Source organism: Pieris brassicae, chromosome 8 (assembly GCF_905147105.1).
Source record: "Pieris brassicae chromosome 8, ilPieBrab1.1, whole genome shotgun sequence".
Classification (NCBI taxonomy): Eukaryota; Metazoa; Arthropoda; class Insecta; order Lepidoptera; family Pieridae; genus Pieris; species Pieris brassicae.
In genome coordinates, this window is record NC_059672.1 from 9,260,228 (window position 1) to 9,281,365 (window position 21,138).

Consider the following 21,138-nt stretch of genomic DNA (forward strand, 5'->3'; position numbering starts at 1 on the left):
TAAACTGCGAGAAAACGTATGTAATGGTATTTTTAGAACAGCTGGAAGGAATTTCCAAAGTAGCTTTCCGAAATCTCTGCCCCTGTGTCTGTTTTATTTTCTCTGATCGACATAAAAGAAAGTTTAAATGTTTGACAGCATTTATGGCTGGTTTCTGCCTTGGGCAGGCTTACTTCCATTATTTATTAAAGTTTATTTTGCCCAACACAATTGGTCTATCGCTGGGAATAATAATAAGTGTATGTTTAGGTAAGTTTCTTTTTTAAGTAGCATCTTAGCTGCCGGTTTGTTTCTTTGTTTTGTATATTTTGTCGCCGTTTTAGGTATAGGTAACACAATATCAATTCAAATAAGATGTATTTCTGTACTTTTACTGCCGATGTACTGTGGAAAAGCTGGGAGAGGTATATTAAAGGCTTTTGTGCTTGCATATGTCGTTGCAGGTAACTGTTTTGCATAATGTTTTAGTTTTTTATAGAATAGGGACAAACGTGCAGCGGCCGATGGACAGAAACACTGCCAGAAGGCTCGCGCTTTTTAGACTTGAAGCTCTATGTCGATATGATTCCGAAATACTTCGATGGGAGGCTTTTTACGGAATATCTGATTTGATAACGATAATAAACGGTTATAACATGTTACGTATGAAAAATTTAGATATCATACGGGGGATTGAGCATATAGGTACTGTGATTTGGTAAAGTACCGCACGTTTTAGGTCCTATAACAAATATGGCTTTTAATGCGAAAGAAGTGGTTCGCGTCTTTGCTTGTAGCACCCAAATGTCATGTAATATCACAAGACTAAAATACAATTTTATAGCTAATCCATTCAGAAGGGCACTGCTGGCTATGAACCCTGAAACAGATGAATTCAAAGGTACGTTAAGGTTTGTATTTAGACTTAAGTATAGTGAAATAATAAATATATATTCTTTGGAAAGTGTTGAAAATTTAAAATAATTTATCTATCTTTTTCTGTTCAAGTTTTGTAAACTTTAGACTACATATCGAGCAATTAAATTACACATTGATTAATCAGTAAGCCCATGTAATATTATTATTAATTTACGCATTTAAAGAATTTAAATAAGTATTTATAATATAAGTTTCAAGTCTTTCTGACCACAGCTATATAAGGTAATTATACTCGAGCTTTGTCCTCAAGATTAGCATAGATCACATGTAGTGTCGCCATTCCGCACTGTGGTTGAGGGTAGATAATTGGTTACACACCTATTTAAAGATTTTCACTCATTTAAAAAGATGAAGGTAATGTTGAAATTTTCCTATTCTTTGCCTGCCTTACCGACGATCGGAATTAAGTTCAGAGCGTAAAACACATTGTTTATATATAATACACATACATTATAGTAACAACACTAAAAAAAATGTTTTTTATTAGTCACCAAGAGGGTAATTATTTTTAAATCTTTGTCATCTCTTCGGACAAAGCTCTTCGTATAATTATGATAGAACTTCACTTAAGTAAGTTTGTTTAATCATCAATTTTAAGTGTCATGGTTTTTTAGGTCTATTAGAGACATTATAAAACCTATAGAAATCGAACTGGAGAACAATATAGAAATTCAGAATACAAAAGTGGAGAATGATATTGTCGACGACATGTTCTATTTTCGACATAAATCTGATCTAATTCAGGAGAAATATCGGTAACTAATTTAATACAAAAAGCTTCTATGGTTGGTGGACTCATTATTGACTAGTAAGAGTGACTGTAGACTCATAATTGGTCAGTTGTGCTTAAAAAGCTTGTACCTATTAAACGATAAGTAAAAAAATATTATAGTGGTAGTGTACAGGTAATAAATGAAATATAAGAATGATTTTAAACTTAACAATTTGTATTTGTCAAAATCTATCCTTTTCTAAACTTTCTGTTATAAAGAACAGATGTTGACTCATGAAGGGCCGGAAGTGTCCGTTTATTCGCATCCGACACGCGTGCATCTTTGTATCGTATCAATTTAACACGTGTATTTAGAGAATGAACTAGTAATATTCACACATTTTTAATATACATATAAAGATAACTAATGTATTATAAATATTTATAACTACATTTTTCACGTTATTATTTTCTCCTTTACGTTATTGTAAATAATAAGCCCACGTCCGCTTCCTCTACGTTACTGTTAACGTCATACGGGCTTAAACTAATTTAAGGAATTAATATTTATATTCTAGATAATAAATAATATTGTGTTTAAAAGACGTAATTGTCAACACGTTTATATTTTTTAGGATATCTGCCAAAGACCCTAAACCAATTAAATATTGGAAGAAATACATACACAAGATAGAACTACGCTGTCAAAGACAAATTGACCATGCGGTTATCTCCTGTATGCGTATATTCTCTTCTTCATATAATATTTGCTATAGCCTTTTACCGATACACGCTGGTATCATGTGCTGGCCATTGATGCTTCCAAACGCTTGTCATATTGACCGGTATCTTGGTTCTCTATGCAAATATGAGGAGCTGGTAAGTTATATTGTAAAGAAAAATGCTTTACAATTGTATGCCAGCCTTTTCTTTTAAAATATTAATAATAAATAAATCATATCAATACCACGATTCAGTTAGATCCCGGACTGGGAGAAGGTTATACGTTTTTGAAGAAAGCTTCGGTCACATTTATTGAAAATCTTCATGACGTCAACATATCTGTGCGAGAAATTGTTGAAAATGATCCGCATGTAAGTTTGCACCATAATATTATCTATCCGATTTAGAATCGAGGTTTAGCGCAAACTAGGTTATACCTAATAGTTATAACTACCAAACGTCAAATTCAATCCAAACTACCCAAGACAAAACAGGCCCGTAGGAGGTCCCGACACGTCTTAACGTATCCGGATAATCCAATAACAGTAACTAATGACACATTAAAAGCCGCCCTGGTGGCGAAGCCGCTTCCGATTAATAGGCCCCATTCCGACCGAGCTACTATGTTGGCCTTCAGGCCAACAGCGAGATTCCTTTAAAAAAAACGTGTGCGTGTACTAGTTTGACTAGATTAGTTAAATAAAGTAAAATTAGATAAAGTTTAACAAAAGGCTAGTATTATCATAGACATGAATACAAATAATGCAATTATTTCATTTTACCGTATTATTACAGAATTTCATTAATTGTAATAGATTTATTACTATCATTGTCATCGTTATTATATATTTTTGTTATTAATGGCTTCGAATCAACCGTGATAGGGACAAGAAAAAGATGGCACATAACCGAAAAATGTGACGCGTAACCCAAAAATGTGACGGTAATTTTTTTCCAACGCCGATACAGAAGTTTCACTTCAAAAAACAATCCACCAGGCACGAGGCAACAATATAGGCTCGATCGATAGGCAAAATACTGGCTTTTCTCATTTAACTGTACTGTAAATAATAATACTTATTATATAGTACTGTAAATAATAATACGCTGAATCTACAAACTCTTGAATAATACAACGTTTTCAGTGTCGACTAGCTAAAGAGAGCGCAGAACAATTAATTGATGCATTTAAAGAAAAATACAGTATAATGCAAGGTGTTATTCTAGTAGTAAATGTTTGTTTAGCTCTTCTCTTTCTAAGACTTGTGACGTCGGCGCATACTTACCACGATCTATATTTAACTAATATAGATTATGACAATGTGTATATAACTAGATACTTTAAGAGGATTGATCAGAAGCGTAGAGATAAACATAAGTGTACGTTACTACCCCTAAAAAAGGTTAGAATATATTAATTATAATTCTATATAATAAAGAAGTTTTAAGGTATTTTAAATAATCAGTAATGCACGACTAATATCAAAGCTTATTTAATAATCTTTAATATCAAAATTTAATTTCAAATTAAAATATTCTATATTAAATAGGTACTGCGGGACTTTACGTAGTTACGAATAGAAATCCTTAAAAAGTAGTATATGATGAAATTTAACTGTTTACCGGATATATTATAATCAATTTCAGATGGAAAGAAATCGCTATATAGACGTCTACCTAACGTCATACATTCCGTCTGAACGTAGCAAGCTTTTCACCCAGATCTTAAAGCTAACGCTGGAAGCTATAACGGCGACCACGTTCGTGATGCTGGACCGTCTCTTCTACGAAGCCTTAGATGTGGTCCGGCAGTACGCAGACTCAGAACATTATGGGATTGGAGATTTGGATGTTCTGGTAAATGTTTGTGTGATAAATTCCTTGTCATAGATATGCCATAGTTTATTATGTGAAGTTACTTTTATAGTTTTCCCTATATGTTGTTGTTCGTTTAAAATATGAACTATGAAGTAATCCTTTGCGTGACCCCCTTCTTATATAGTAACTAGTCTATAAATTGTAATTTAATTTTCTTTAGACCTAAATTTATACTTTTTGTTTATGAATAAAGTCTTTGGTCGTAATTTGGTTATGCAAATGGCTGTTCCTTGTTGTCTAAGATTTCGACAATAACTTCAATTTTAATGTAACACACGAACACGCAGTGTTGGCTTAGTGGTTGTGCAACAATGGACTTTCTTTCTATGTGCGCATTTAACATTCGCTCGAACAGTGAAGGAAAACATCGTAAGGAAACCGCCTAGCCTTATACCCAAAAAGTAAGGCGCAGAAGGCTGATCACCTACTTGCCTATTAGATTAACAAATTATCATGAAACAGATACAGAAATCTGAGGCCCAGACCTAAAAAGGTTGTAGCGCCATTGATTTATTTTCATGTAATATTCATTTGCCTAAATTTATAGGTGGAAGGAAAAGGATTCCTTGCAGGCATGGTTCGTAAAATTATCGATGGGTTGGGTATAGTGAACACAAGTTCAATATGCTTAACCAACAAGGAATGTCGGCCGCAGCCCCATGCAATATTGCCAAGCTATTACTTTAAAATATATGGAGGATATTTGTGGATATTGGCGCTGTTGTATTTAAATCCTTATACATTGCGATTACGAAGGTGTTGATTTCAGTTTTTATTATTTAAGCCTGAGAACTCCCCAGAACTGATATTGATGAAATGTGTAAAGCGTGCGAATTTCGACCATGAAACCGTGCCTTATAATACCGTTTGTGCACTTTTCTTTCTATAAAAAGTTATGTCAAAGCCTCCCATATCAATAGCTATTATGTATAAATAGAAAAGAAACGAAAGAAACTCCTTTTTCATAGCCATACCAACGAGTCCTGTCCTGTGGCCAGAAATAAAATTCCGATAAACGACTCTTATGAATTTTAAGAGATTCGTATGAATTATGCTACAGTTAAACATATAACAGTGAATTAATTTCATGCCATATGCATTGTTTTATACATTCAAATAATTTCAGACTAATCTGTGGTTTTTTCTACCCACATCGCGAGAAACAGAGAATATTGCATCTCTACAACGATATTCTCAAAAAACGTTTAAGAATGCAGAAAACACTACGTAAAAAAGCAGTGCAAGCGGTGAGGGCTCACTATCTGTCGGGGGAAAATCTTCTTAGTTTAAGGATAAGGTTCCCTCAACTGCTGGGATGGCTGGGAGCTTTACCGCTCGCGAGGATGAAGTGTCTTATATGCGAAGAAATTGAACCTAATTTGAAAAAACGTATGTAGATGTCAAGTCATGGTATATGATGTCAAGTCTATTTGTATTTTTTTTAAACACTTATGTTTAATTCAGTTGTCATACATTTTAGATGGAAGATTTTGTAAAATATGCAGAAGATTTTGTACAATGTATGATGTGGTAAATTTTAATAAATAAATAAAAATAAGTCAAATATTCGTAATATCCTATTCGCTACGTCTGTATGACGCTCGAATTTTCTTCAACTTTCGTTCGGAGAGACTTGCAAAAACTTTAATCCATTTGATTGTTTAGTTACACGATGGTAAAAAAATTTTTTTTACGAAATAAGGGGCTTAATTATTTAGTACTGTACAATTTCCAGGTTGTGATAAGAGCTGGCATAACTGTTCCACTATAAGGTGTCCATTCGTATACTGCGATGAGTGCTGGAAGGATATTGGAAGCAGTTGTCTGGCCTGCGACCCTGCCCTTAATGAGCTCAGTGACGTTGACTCTTTGAGTGACGATCAGCCTCAGAGATACTAATTAGTAACTTAAATAACTACGTAAAGAAATCGCGACAGACACCTAAGCGATAAGTCTCTAAATGAAACTAGAAATTGTCACTTATTCATTAGTTGGATTGCTCCAAATTAATTTATTTTAGTATACTGGTTCCACAGTTCAGAATATGCTAGCTTTGCATAGCACAACCTAAGGCATAAATATGTTTATACACGTGTGAATAAAACTATATATTTTAATGATTATTTTATTTTAAAACAACCCATATTCTAACTGTTCACCTACGGTAAGATTGCTAACAAATTGTATGTTATCTGCAACATCGTTGCACAGTTGGGCTAATCCTGTCAGATTACCGTTTTCCTGTGGACTAAAGTGATAAACGAGCTGAAACAATATTTATTAACTAAAGAATGAATATTTTAGATAAAACTTATTAATATTTATAAATTAGTTTTAATTGACCTACAAGAAAGGATAAAGAAGAAAGTGGCTGAGTGTTTTTCCTTTCCCAACTATAAATCTATTAAAATTACCGATAAAAAATCGTCATATGTTATCCAGCCATCATTGTCAGAGTCGGCCGCATTAAATTTCTCTTTACGAAGCTCCATCGAACTTTCGTCCCCCAAACTTTCAAGAACAGCACAGCTATTTAATCATAATATTTATTTGAACTAAATATACGATGTTACTAATTGTATTTCACTTAGTGGTTTTTATTATAAGCTTGTAAATATTATTATTTTTAAAGCAATAATACAAGACAATGATTAATATTGGACAATTACTAACAAATCATCGAATCCAAGCATGCCGTTTGACTGGTTGTCGAAAAGAAGAAATAAACTGTGCAGGTTCGCGATAGTAACCTCATTCCACCCGGGAAACCTTTCAACGACTTTTTGCATACTCCATCGTCTATCTTGCTCTTTCATTTCCTGTTTTATTTACATATGCCTATGCTTTTTATATAGGAATAACTTTATAGATTTAAAACAAATTTCATATGTATATGTATTTACCTGGTTATACTGCCGCTGTTCAGCTAGTCTCTTGTAAAACAATTCAACAAGCTTGTCATAATCAGTCTTAGTAGTTTTCTGAGTGTCAGCTACCTTTCTCTGAGGCTCACCTACAAGTATTGCAAAGCAAGTCACTGACAAGAACTCACAGTACGAGACTCATTTTCAGGACTAAAATCGTTTTACTTGGAATTATGTACCATTATTAAGGTTGTTGTGCATGGGTGGCAATTATTAGAATACATAATTTTAAGGTTATAACGCGACCCTTGACGCTCTTTTTAATTTTTTTTAAGTAGTTAATACAGTACTCCTTTTAAGTTAATACATATTTACCAGTTGCAGTAAAGTCTTCTTGTCTATAAAAGCAAATCGGTTTCCTCTTTACGGGATACTCGAAAAACCTCCCAAGACTCGAGAACAACGTGCTGATGTGGTGACCCATATTAACAATCCCAATATTTGTATTGGCCACTGTTAATATTTAAATAAAATTTGACATTTTTACTTTTGACATTTTATTTTTTAAGTTTGTACATACGTGTAGGTTCTAGTATTTAATTTTTTCTCATTTTATTAACAATTGGAACTTAGCTGAGTACCTATTTCTAAATTACTTTTAAGTTATATACCTCAATAACATGTGATTATCATAATTTTAACTACGGTAAGGGATGAATATAAATAAAACACCATTTAATTTATCAATCACTTGATTAATTTTCATACAAAATTGCATTAAAATTTTCAAAAATCCATGACATAATATAGCGTCACGCACTATTAATAATATTACAAGAGACAAAGTAATGATCATTGCCGAAGGGTTAAAATAAAATGAAATGGTAGGCAGTAAATTATTCTAAATTAAAATATAGGAACATTTATAAAATATCAGTCTTCTTTCAACAATATTACAGGACAGTAACGTAAGATATAGATAATTATTATAAAATAATAAGACTGTTGTCATCTTTAAATGGGGAGTTTAACGTAAAATTTGATTCGATTATTGGACGCTTAATTTAAGTGAAGAAATTACGATTAAGAATTTCGCTATTACTAGTAGACAACAGACTTCTAGTGCAGTGATCTGACCACCGCTGAATTAATTCATATCAGTCTTTATGCTTTTGCAAGTGAGGTAGGTTCGGTATGTCGTAACTACGCACGCATCGAGTCATTTCTGTTACGTATTCCGCCTTTACATTTGGTAGAGCTAACAATTTGGAACGTATCATAAACGACTCGTGGACATGACCTTCTCCGCGGTCGAGTCGTCGTGACTTTTCCGATCGGAGAACGAATACAAAAATACTACTTATCAGTTACTCTAAATAGAAACTCGGTGACATTCATCTCTCCTTCGATAATATCTGCTATTCTATTGAGACATAAAATTTTACTAAAGACCTCATAAGCTAAACACGCCCTACGCTATCAAGGAGTATTTTTAATACGATCACTACGATAAATGTTCCATTAATATGATAAACGCGTGAAGGAGAGACGAACGGCTGAGATCGCTCTAAGACTAACACAACGAACGCAAGCCTAGTTAACATTAGAAATAGCACAAGTATAATGGCTCCATACATTCATCTACGTATCGTGCAGTTATCGCATTGCGTCTTACATTACCACAACACTGTTTTTAAAAGGAAACCAATAGACTTTCCTTTGCCGTTTGATAAAGTTTCAAACATTGAAAAACCACGTACAAAATTATCATCACGCGCAGTTCTCAATTTTATTGTATCTATCACAATACCATGTTTATACTGCCAGTAGCTGGCAGCTCTCACACACATTGCTCGCGATCAAATCTTTGACTCGGATGATTACATCAATATTATGCGTTTCTATTTTGGTTCACTTTTACAAAGTGGTAATGCGTCGGGACGGTTCCACGCTACGTTCACTCGTATTTCATACCAATCGTTGTTGCTCGAGTCCCGGACGCGACCTTAACGTGGCACCGTCCCATTCACGAAATTAACAAAATAAATCTAAACAATTCAATAAGAAATCATAATTAAAATTAACATTATGCTGTCATTCTGAAGACCAACAAAGAATTAGATTCTTTAACTAGAGATTAACAGAATTCAAAGACTTGGCGTTAATCTTTTTAGCTGAACCGACCGAGGTCAAGGGGTAGGCTTTCACTCACTGCTTTAGCTCTAGAATCAAAAATAACAATGTCTACCGAAGATTGTAAACTGCTGACATCTTTGAAATCTGTTATCCGCGTTGATATTAAGCAAGATTGCGCATTCATAAGATTTGTTACATTGAAAATGAACTTTCAATACCGTGAAGTTAGTAGCAAAATATTAGAATTCGCTTTGCAAATCCGTATTATGTTATGCAAAATTGTAAATCGCCGTCTAAAATACCGAGATTCAGTCGTTATACAAAAATAACTATATGACCGTCAAGTTTATAATTCCGTAGAAAATTTCAATTATATAAAAAAATGCATTTCATGCAACTTAGTATTTTAAAATTAATGTAATACTTTTACAATGGCACTGAAAAAAAAATTAAGTAATTAATTCATATTTGCGATATGAAAGAAAATATTAACGAAACCTTCATAATTGACCGTAAGAGACGCAAACTGCATGCTTTCGTTTCATCGTTTTCGTCTTGTCCATTTATTGATAATTTGATTAAAGCGTGATGCTCGTTCATTGCTTGGAACACTGCCTCTTCCTTTTAATGGACATTTACCCAAATGGCCATGGACGCCTAACAAAGACAACACACGCGCAAAGTGATAACTATTTCTCTTCACTTACAATCCCTCCAAACAATAATTTCACTACCTTAAGCCACACTTAACTATTAGTTATTACGTAACTAGATAATTTTCACATTACATAGAAATTTGTTTGAAGTTAAACGTCGAATCGGCATATACTCCTATAACCTAATTTTAGCCTAAGTACAAAACGTGAAAAATGTAATCTAACACATTAAATTTAACTAACATTATGCATACGGCAGACATTGCTTTTATTGAGATTAATACTATTCACTGTTCTGAAACACTCTAGAAGCGGTTATATGACCGGACGTACGGTCGAAGGAGCGAGCTAACACTGAAAATACAGCTTCGGTATTCAATACAAGGTCTAGCCGAGAAGTTAGGACGACTTTTAGGATTGCATACGTCTAGCATCGTGGTACTGCTGTCAAGGCAAACCAGTGACTAAATATTGATAATGACGATAACAGTATATTAAGATTATTAAACTATTCTGGAAGCGATATCCTCAACGATTAGCCTACAGCACGCATTTAACTAGACAATGATAGTTCTAGAACCGACGGGTTCTAACCTAACCTACATTTAAATAGTGAACACATACAGACTGAACACATGTTAAATCGAATACATTCGATATACTTAGAAAGATTTAAAAAATATACTATACTTATAGAATTCTCAATTTTGAAGGATGAATTTCGCTAAAATATTTCAACTAACAGAACGTCCCCGCGCCGAACAATTCACTCATGCAATAGCGTCTTTGACTGACTAGGATATATTTAGATACGATTGTCTTGGGCACGAGCACTCATAAACGTGGATTAACTATCGACTAGCTCACACGAGACAAGACAAACCTACACAGACACGCCCGGCTCTAGGTGAGCTAACTTCGACTTTAGAAATTGCTCCAACGCGGCTCACAATTAACTAACACAAGTCATCGGGACACCTAATAAGAGTTTCAAATTATTAAATAACAACTAAAATAATTATAATCTAAATTATATTTGAGAAATTTAATTTTTTAAATATAAAAATAAAATCAGCCCATAAATCCAGTCGAAATTCATTACAATTAATTTAAAGACGAGAACATAAATGAGAAAATATATATGCAGCATAGTATTAAGTATGCATAAGAAACGTAATACCTAATTATTGGTAAAATTGCATCAATCGCGATCTATACCCCCCCCCCCTCTCTCTCTCTCCAGCCCTCCCCCTCTCACACCCCTGCAGAACTACCCCGGAACGCGCACATCCACCCCCTCATCTTTAAGACAGTCTTCTAAAGTCAGTCTCAAAGTTTATTGCATTTAATTTCTTAGCACTGTTGTCCTACACCCATTTCGATCGAGTCTCTCTGAAGAAAAACTAAACGCAGTCATGAAAATAATGGGCAAAAATAGGCCAAGTACTAGAAGCTGCAAAAGGAAACTATTATGATCTACAAAACGCAAAATAACTCACTAAAATCTACAACCTTACGACAAAATATCCATTAACCAAAATTAATCAAGTAAAAGAACGCAAAAAGTAACATTTTGGAAAAAAATACTTTTCAAGCTAATTTTAAATTATCTCACATAAAAAACATCTTTTAAATCACATCGTGATCCTAATCATAATAAAAGTCTTGGCAATTTCCATTTAATTCGTTATGCGTTGCATAATATAACTGAAAATTGCTATTTTTGAAACTGAAAACAATTCTGTAATTGATTTGGTGTATATCAGATATGATTAAATATAATATCCAAACTATAAATTGCCACGAAATTGTAGCGCATTTATTGCAAACCACGTTTGGCCCTTAAGACTAGTCCGATACGGAAACGAAATCAAAAGTTATGTATGGTAACAAAGTTGTTTCAAGATTTTAAGGAGAATTCGATTTGTGCAACGTTTGTAAATGAACAAATACTAATCCTCCGCCCAAGCTATGCTCGATTCGGTTTCAAATATAATAAAATTGGCACATTATGAAATAAATCACAACTTAAACAAAACAAAAATACTTGTAATAAAATATAAGAGACCTACGGCCCAAAGTGTAATTTTACGAAAGTAGTCAGTCAGTATACCTTAATGTATTGCTTGCCGTGGGAGGAGATGTCGCGCGCGGTGTCAGGCAGCGTCTCGAACAACACTACGAGGTAGCCCTCGGGGGTCAGAGCCACGTCGCTGGGACGGTCCTTGTCGTCCAAGCCGGGGCTCTTTAAATCGACGGCCCAAAGTATACGCAGCTCCGAAGTAAAAACGAGGACGCGGTGATTCTTTGAATCGGCCACTATTATCCGACCATCGTCATCTGTTACGATGCCAGATGGACGATTTAGCTCACCTATGCCGGACCCTTCGCGGCCTACGCAATGTAAGACTTTGGATAGCGTCGGATCCACCATGAGTAAACGATGATTTTCAAAGTCCGATACTATTATATTACCGGAAGTCGTAAAACAAACTCCTCTAGGAGTTGTAGGTCCTTTCAGTAGTTTCGCAGGATTGGCTCCTTCGAATACAAACTTGGTTATATATGTTCCATCGCTAGTAAATAGCTGAATACGATGGTTACGCGTATCTGTCACCACAATGTTACCCAGAGTATTGACTGCTACGTCCCACGGGTATTGGAACTGTCCACATTCCTTTCCAAACGATCCAAATTTAAGAATAAAATTACCCGACGAGGTAAATATCTGCACTCTGTGATTATCTTTATCGATAACGATGATGCGACCATAGGTGTCAGTTGTGATGCCGGCGGGAAGGTCAAACTCGCCGGGGCCCGTACCCTTAGAGCCAAACATAGTCCTAAATTCGCCGCGGTTATTAAAGATCTGTATACGGTTGTTTCGTCTATCGGCCACAATGATATTGCCCTCTCTATCGACACATAATCCCCAAGGTCTGGAGACTTGACCTTCATCTTGACCTTCTCTACCAAAAGAAAACATCGGTACGCCAGGTACTGGGCTCCTAGTCGGCTTAACGGACACTGACATCCAATATCCAGGTATAGCCTGACCAATACCACGCGCAGGATTAGACTCCATCGAAATACTAGAAGATATACTATGGTCGTAATAGTTTGTCGATCTGGTATGACTAGTAGTATAGTCTGGTAAGGAGCGGAGGCTGTTGGTTATCGACATTTGATATGTCAAAGGCGAAAAGGTTTGAGCTGACTGTAGAGACTGCAGCAAGGATTGGCGAGATTGCAGCGTCGATGACGATGTCAAAGAATGTAGAGCATTTACTGGTGCCAGCTGCAGATCGCATTGCCTTTTTATCTGATCTACTAAATCGTAATTAGGTGGTATAAACATAATCCGCTCTTCATTAACGTACATATTTTTGAACATGCACGAGAAATAATCTACTTGAGCTCTTCCTTTTTCTTTGGCCATAAACAAGTCAATTCCTTCTGAATCCATACTCCTCACTAACGTTTCGTTAGTGTGAGCTAGCCCTGCTAGTATACCCCTTAGTGTATTCATGTGATCAGTTAGGTCGTTCATTTTGGCCTGTCGCATCTTTTCTACTTTATCCAATAGATATTTTTCACGATCTTCAATTGCTTGGGCAAAACAACGCATTGCCTTTCTGATTTTCATGTTAGCTTCGGCTGTCTCTTTTTCGTACGCTTTAGACATGGCGACGGCACGATCAATGGCTGTTTTTATTGCCTTTGTGCCAGTCTTTGTATCTTCGATGGCCCGAAATACACCAATACGGCACATGTCCAACGCACCTTTTATTGGAGTGTAGCAATGATCTTTGTGCACCCATAAAGTGCATTCCTGGCAAATAAAGATAATGCAAGCTTCGCAGTAATATCTCACCGGATCACAATGCAGCTCGCAATACATGACTTCCTTATCATTCGTAACAGAATTGGGTCTTGCTCCGATCGGTGAAATCTGATGAATCGGAAGCAAAGTATGTTCACGTAATTGGCAGTCAGAAGTCACTTTATGACAGCATTCGTGACAGAATAGATCATTGCATTCGAGGCAACGCATGGTCGGCGTCCGTTCCTCGCAACGGAAGCAGGTGATCGAAACTGACGAGGATGTTCCAGGCGACCCGCTCGAGTTGTCTTCCTTGGAATGACTCGCATTGTTGTTATTATTAGATGTCGATCCATAGTCACGACTCGAGCTCCCTATGGGGTTTGGTAAAGAGCTGCAAGATGGTAGAGCCCAGATATCGTAAGGTAAAGTCGATGAACTGGAGTTGGATGGTCCACCCTGCATGGTAGAAGGTTTGTTCATATTCTCAAGAAGGCTACATATGATGTTAGACATGCCGAGTGGATCTTCTTGATCAGTCGCGCCATGGTTAGCGCTCGAGGACGAGGTAGATGTGGCCGGTAAACTGGCCGCCAGCGACTGCGTCATATTAGCAAACGACGTCATTTTGACTCGGCGTAAGTCAAGTCATTAGATCTGAAATAAGAAAACAACATGTTAGTACTGAATACACAATAATTATTAATTGATTGTTAAGTGGTTGTCATCAACGTAATTAATTAATTAAATACATTAAATAACACGTACATTTAAAACTATGTATTCATTTTATTGGTATCTTCCGTTATTTAAATTCAATATATAATATATTAATTTAAAAAAAACACTTAATTAAATACATATATAAAAACAAAAACTCAATTTTACATTAATTCATAGTAGTATATATAAGTGAAAACTGTAAATATAAGGAACATAACATTAACAATGTCGTCCCTTATTTATTCCCAAGTAGGGAATAAATCTCGAAGTAACTCATATTTATTGTAACTGTTCCTATTATTTATTTACTTATCAATCATAATAAATAAAAATATTGTCAGGTGCTATGTACCCAGCAACTTTTCCCCTTTCAGACCTAAAACTCGTCGGCAACAGCGTGACAAACTCAAACAGTTGTCCCCTACACTCATACAGATTCAACACTATTAATGAGTGACTTTAATATATCCCATCTCGCAGAAACACGTAAAGGAGTTTAGCTGCTCTCATATTCTCTTCTAATTCCTATTGAAAGGTCGTGTTGATTTTTAGCATAAGCACGTAAATCCTCTGCAATTATTGAAAGGGGCGATTCATCTTAGTTTTCTGTTGCGGTGTTTATTTCATTACCATCAGTGGAGGCGTTTAAAAGCGATATATTTTCGAGGCAAATGGAAGATTTCGTGGCCTTTTCAACTGTTCCAAGTCATCTACAATCAAATAACAGAGATTTGTAAATATAGCAACGTTGCGGTTGAACTTATTTGACGCTTGGTGATACGCTTGTTCATCGAAGAGATTAACTTTTCCGATCTCGTCATGTTTCGCTTCAGGATTGATCTCAAGAATTGCACGAGATCTCGCGGGATTTGTATCTAGCGAGATCGGGATTGCACTCCCCATTCCCAAGGTTAAAAATCAACATAATCCTCCAAATTCCGTCTATAAAACCAACCTAGGAGTCAGGCACCTCTCGTTCGAATTCTTCGCAAATACAACGGATTGAACGCTACTTAATCAAAGCTTCATATATTCAGTGGTGGGCTGATCAATTAAAAAAAGCCTTGCTAAGAAACTAGGTACCTAATCCACATTAGGCAGATAAATGATTGTAAGTAAACTAACAAGTAACTACAATTTATACAAAAAAAAATTTATTTTCTGTAAATTTTATGTTCATCGTAATTGTTATGTAGTTTATACTAGATTGTAACTTATACGTAGGTTCTATTAACAGCATACTTTAATTACGTACCTGCAGTATTTATATTAATTAATTATATATATATATATAACTTAAAAAAACACAAGCTACAAGTACCTTGAATTGTAGATAGTGCACGTTGTATATTAAAAGTAACGATTTAACTTATAATAACAATACACAACACTTAAACGTCAAAATAATCACTTTTAAAAATAATTAAATGTAAGAAAAAAATACTAAACAGAAACCCAACGCCAGAGCGGCGTCAACATGCACTGGGGTTGTTTAAGTTGGTGCAGTTTGCGAAAAAAATCCTATCCCAAAAACTTAATGCTCTCCCTACCCTTCTTGCTTCTAGGTAGCAATAGATGAGAGGGACAGCAATATACAACACTAGGCGTTAGAAAGGGATATTCTATACACATTCCAAAATTTTCCATAATTTAGATAAAGAAGGTTCGCTATGATTAGGGTTGGCTCCCAGTTTATCTACTTTGTATTGATTTTACTTTAATTCAATTACGATAAGAAAATAGCAAAACATTTAGCTTCTAATAAAGGTGGTAACAATGTAGAAATTATATTTACTTTAGTATGTATTTTAATTTATCTATATTGTGCGTGCTGTAAATTATTATTATTATATATATTAAACTAAAACACTCCTTAATAGAATATTAATACATGTAGTATTTGTCGATTATATAAAATTAAAATAAAGCGAAAATATAAAAATTTATGTTAAACGATGTAATTATATTACATGCGACGGCCCTATCGTGATGACTATTGACCCAATGAGTTGAAAAGAGACAACTATATATATAACTCAATAGAATAGAAAGAGAAAGTGGTATAAGTGTCGCGATTGAATATTTTGGTAGAGACGCGTTGTTCGTGACCTTGGTTATAGAATACGCGTGAGGTAGGTCCGGGCACGCCATCTTAGTACGCCCCCGTACGCTACATGCGCGAGGGGGCCAAAAATCGATGGCCTCCCTAACCGAGCTGCCCTTATCCCGAAGGGCGAACCCAGGGACCATCACCAATATTACTGCGATGTCTTGAAATCCCTCTGGTTATCGATCTGCTCGGATTAGAAACAATCCTGTACCAACACACTCATGACAACGCTCGTTTGGTTGACTGTGATTTTTCTAAATCTTCACTAACTACTCGACAACTGGTATAAACATTTAAAGAATAATTGTTTTTATTTTAAACTCGCGCCAGTTTCATACTACTTATTTTTACAATTCAAGACGCTTATTTTAATACGTCCATGACCGTGACCGCTGCAGTAGGTGAACGAAATAGTGTCGGAATCTCGACTTCAATGTTTCATTTAAAGGCTTGACAAAACAATTCTCGCTGAAGTCAGAGTCTGCGCTATCCTAGTCCCGGTCCCCTAGCCAGCTTCCTTATCCCTCGTGTCACGAGGTCTACAAGACTTTATAAAAATAGGGTATAAGTCAAGCAATTACCATTTATAGCCATCGTGGTAATTTTATTTGAATGTACAATTGTACAGTCTCTTTACCTGCAACCAATCTACCTGTTCGGATTAGGCCAAAAGAGCCGCCAATAAAAAAAGGTATTGCACACAAAAAAATACCTTCAATTACAGAAAGCCATTTATTTGAGCAGGTAGTATGTTCTGTAGCTCGGCTTTCGGCGAAACTGCGCTTTCCGTATTGAATGAGACAATAGTACATTTCGTACAATGGGAGCTATATTTCCTATGGGGATTGCTGTTATAGATATTGATAAGTACCGCCTGAAATAATCATTTTCATTTATTTCACTGCCATTTTGTCCTAACTTCCTTCAATGCTGTGTCATCGCTTTAGTCTGCTCATTAGAAAACATCACATCTTATGAGGAAGTGAATACAGTGCAACGATTGGAAAACTATAATTAAACACAATTGTGACGGCCAGAGTAAGAACAAATGCGGAACTACCTGCTACAACAAAGGCAAGTACATCTGTTAACATGAATGGCATTGTTCCAGACACCAGTTGAGTGGTCAACGCAGTCCTCAACAATATCCTGAATGCGACAAATGATCTCCCGGGAACAGGCTCAATGAAAACTCTTTTGTTGTCATGTAAATTCCTTTTTTAAATTTGAAATATGTATATTCATATACAATTTCTTTGGGATTTTGTAAAATCGAAAAGTTTTAGCTAAGAATTCAATTCTACACTAAATCATAAACATATTTGACATGAATTTTGGTGTAAATATGTCAAAATTGAAAACCCTAAACCGGAAATTACGTTAACTTCAAAAATAGATAATTTTCCTTTGTGTTCGGTAGGTCATTGTTTTGAAATCCCGTACAGTCAGCGGATGTTTAGAACAAATTGATAAGGGCTTTTTGTTTTTTTTAATTACAGTTGATGGATCCTTGCAAGATAAGAAGTCAATGATACCACGCAAGTAATGTACTAAAGTAGCTAGTCACAGCGTAAATATTACATCGTACCGTGAGTAATAGTTAATTTTAATAGCGTACATCTATAGAATATTTAAAATTTAATAAGTGGCTGGACGCGGGTAGATTCAACGAAATCGGATATGCCTACAGCATTCAATCGGTCACAATTCACCTTTAGATGATTGGTTCATCTAAAGGTGAATATTTTATATGCGCATGATATGCTTTTCGGGATATCTCCTCGAGCTGTGGCTGCAATGCCGAATTGTTGATCGAATGTTGTAGCTTCAACTAATTTATCACGGTGGTCTAAACAGAAAATAGTTTCGCATAATAATACACATAGTAAGTAGTAACCCGATCGTACAATACCGGTGGAACCGGCCAGAGAAAAAATTGTAACCAGATCTCCGAAGATAATTAATGTTGTAAAGAAGCTAAGAAAGCTACAGGTTTCTCTACAACATTCAAAACTTAGTAAGGTTAAAAGAAGTCACAGCTGTAAAGCTATTTTTAACAATACGTCATTGGCTTTAACCTTTAGATACGCGAAAGAAAAAAACAATTATTCAGACACTCAGTTCGTGAAAAATGTCAGCAACAGTATTTGAATATAGATTTATAATGCCCGCTTATATTATTATATAGTGACGATATCGAAATTTATAAAAGAAATAAACACAATTGCGAGAGACCAAAGTATATAGAATGGATGGAATATTCTTGACATCGTCTAATTAACATACAATATGTATGCAGTGGTGCAACTGCGATCAATCCATAAAATATTAAAATTTTAAATATTGATTGTTTTCTGTATATGTTAAAAAAAACATGTCCGAACGGCATTACAGTATTAAAGGTCTTTGTCCTCAGCCCCTACGTAGAACAATACGTCGATATTTTTGCCGTTCTCGTAGCCAACCATTTTTATCAAAGTGACTTGTATGTAATTACATAGGATTTTCAATTTTAACATTGTATTTTCCTAGAATATATAATGCACTAAAAAAAATATAACCAATATATATACACAAATTGATAGATAATAAAACCTGGTAACAATTTTTTATATACTATAAAAGTTTAAGGTATGTAAGTCCTTTAAATGAATTTTATGTAAGTTTTATGATTTCACATAGCAGTGTTAAAAATATTATATTTCCCTTTTTGTACATACATTTCTTTTATCAAAATTAGGATAACATTATAAAACTGAAGCTTGTTATAAAAAATAATAATCAAAAGAGTAGTAATTATAAATACTGCTAAATTTTAAAATATTGTATTGTATGCCAACATATTTATATAGAAACACCCTAAGCCAATAAAAACCAATACATGCCTATATGAGGCCAAGCAGTTGTTCAAAATATATCATAAAAAGACAACTTTGCTAATATTCAGGTACTACATCCTACAGTATCGTCATAGTTACCACCTACAATTTTCTAGTTTGCAAAGTAATGCAGTGTAGCTCTCACAGTGATAATTTTTATTTATAAATTTTTGAGTCTATGATATACAAGTCTCTCTACAATACTTCTCTTTACTGGATGTGTATGTTTCATTTACACATAGAAAGAATAATCTATAGCTAATGCTTATGCATTAATCGGAGGTTAACCATATATTGTTATAGAATATATCATAAAGAATCACATACTTAACCACTAGTATAACATTGTCTCATTACAACAATATTTATAAATAATTAACAAAATAAGAATATAACATAGTATTTCACAAACTTCCTATATCATATTAAAATAAGTATCCCAGTAGTTAAGCTATTCGTCCAATATCAATATTAATAAAAAATATTTATATTTATTTTTTAAAACAAAAATAAAATATATTTGTATCTTGTTCAAAATTCATTATGATATGGGTAACACAGTACCTAATGAGGTAAAATTATTTGTTTTAATTCTTAATTATTAATCGTAAACGCTTATTTATTAACATGCAACTGCAATAAAGGCAAACCATAAATATATTGTTATTATTATTTTCAAGTGTTTCCTACAATAGTGTTGTGGTCTACAATACACTAGAAGTCTAATGACAGAATTACAAAGTGAAATTTGCATATTGTTATTAATAGGTAGGTATTTTGGGGTCAATGACAATGCAACTCATTGCAGTATCATACACATGTCATGGAAAATTACTTTCTTGCAGTCTCTATAGTTTATTGTAAAGTAAATGTTACTTTAAAAATAAAATACTCTGATATTGACTTGTATTGTAGTATGTTATCGCGATATACACTTTCGAAAACACCCTTATATAAAGATATAATACCTAGGAAATTTATACATATCTAAATAGTGTCATTGGAAAAACAAATTAATCCAAAGGGCTTTCAAAGTCTTCCTGTTTGTTCGTGCGGTCGCTATCTGCACATAATGGATGTAGGAGTGAATCACAAATTATAATAACTAATTATACACTTACCTTAAACTTTCTCAGATTGCTTATTAAATTTATATTATGAAGATTACTCTGTTCATATCTCGTTAAACACTTTAACCTTTAAAAACGTCTTATTGGAAAATAAGATATGAAATACGAAGTCACAGCAATAATTTACAAAAATATGCCTGACTATGTAGCTTGTAGGTAGATTGCACAAAGTAGAACCATTAATTTTCATAGAAAGTCTAAGATTAACTACGCGGATTTTATTGCACTAATTACCGATACTGTTAGTCATCGCGATACAATATTATTTCGCAATAATCGTGTATTTATTTATTATTATCAATAAAACACCACGAAAACAACAGCGGTGAATGAACGATCAATTGATTTAAAAATAAACGCGATGTCTATGGTTTTCATCAATGAATTTTGGAAACTGCAAAGTTTCCTTTATTTAGTAAAATATTATTGTACTGCACTAATATGTTTACAGTTATAATATAAATGTTTATTTTAATGAATTATAAAAAAATCTATATTCAGATAAATACACTTTACCTGTGAGTTGTTATAGAATATATCATAAACAATCGGAGTTGCCTTAAGAAAAATAATGCTTCATTTTATG

General features: G+C 34.3%; 3 protein-coding genes across 3 annotated transcripts; 1 reads left to right on the plus strand and 2 right to left on the minus strand.

Annotated features, from left to right (window-relative positions):
• The first annotated feature begins 3 nt into the window (after positions 1-3).
• Positions 4-6,298, plus strand: LOC123713245 (protein sneaky-like). Its single transcript, XM_045666829.1, has 10 exons — positions 4-443; positions 719-890; positions 1,533-1,673; positions 2,266-2,509; positions 2,608-2,724; positions 3,499-3,756; positions 4,001-4,210; positions 4,779-4,987; positions 5,358-5,620; positions 5,967-6,298. Exons 1-10 carry the CDS (start codon positions 380-382, stop codon positions 6,128-6,130), a joined length of 1,842 nt encoding a protein of 613 aa, XP_045522785.1. The 5' UTR covers positions 4-379; the 3' UTR covers positions 6,131-6,298.
• A 55-nt stretch (positions 6,299-6,353) lies between these two features.
• On the minus strand, positions 6,354-7,623 carry LOC123713409. Its single transcript, XM_045667053.1, has 5 exons — positions 7,471-7,623; positions 7,135-7,244; positions 6,905-7,050; positions 6,646-6,760; positions 6,354-6,496 (listed from the first exon to the last, which is right to left on the minus strand). Exons 1-5 carry the CDS (start codon positions 7,577-7,579, stop codon positions 6,362-6,364), a joined length of 615 nt encoding a protein of 204 aa, XP_045523009.1. The 5' UTR covers positions 7,580-7,623; the 3' UTR covers positions 6,354-6,361.
• Positions 7,624-11,157: 3,534 nt separating this feature from the next.
• Positions 11,158-20,874, minus strand: LOC123713565 (protein wech). Its single transcript, XM_045667290.1, has 2 exons — positions 20,544-20,874; positions 11,158-14,367 (listed from the first exon to the last, which is right to left on the minus strand). The coding sequence occupies exon 2, from the start codon at positions 14,335-14,337 to the stop codon at positions 11,992-11,994; it is 2,346 nt and encodes a 781-aa protein (XP_045523246.1). The 5' UTR covers positions 14,338-14,367; positions 20,544-20,874; the 3' UTR covers positions 11,158-11,991.
• Positions 20,875-21,138: the final 264 nt, after the last annotated feature.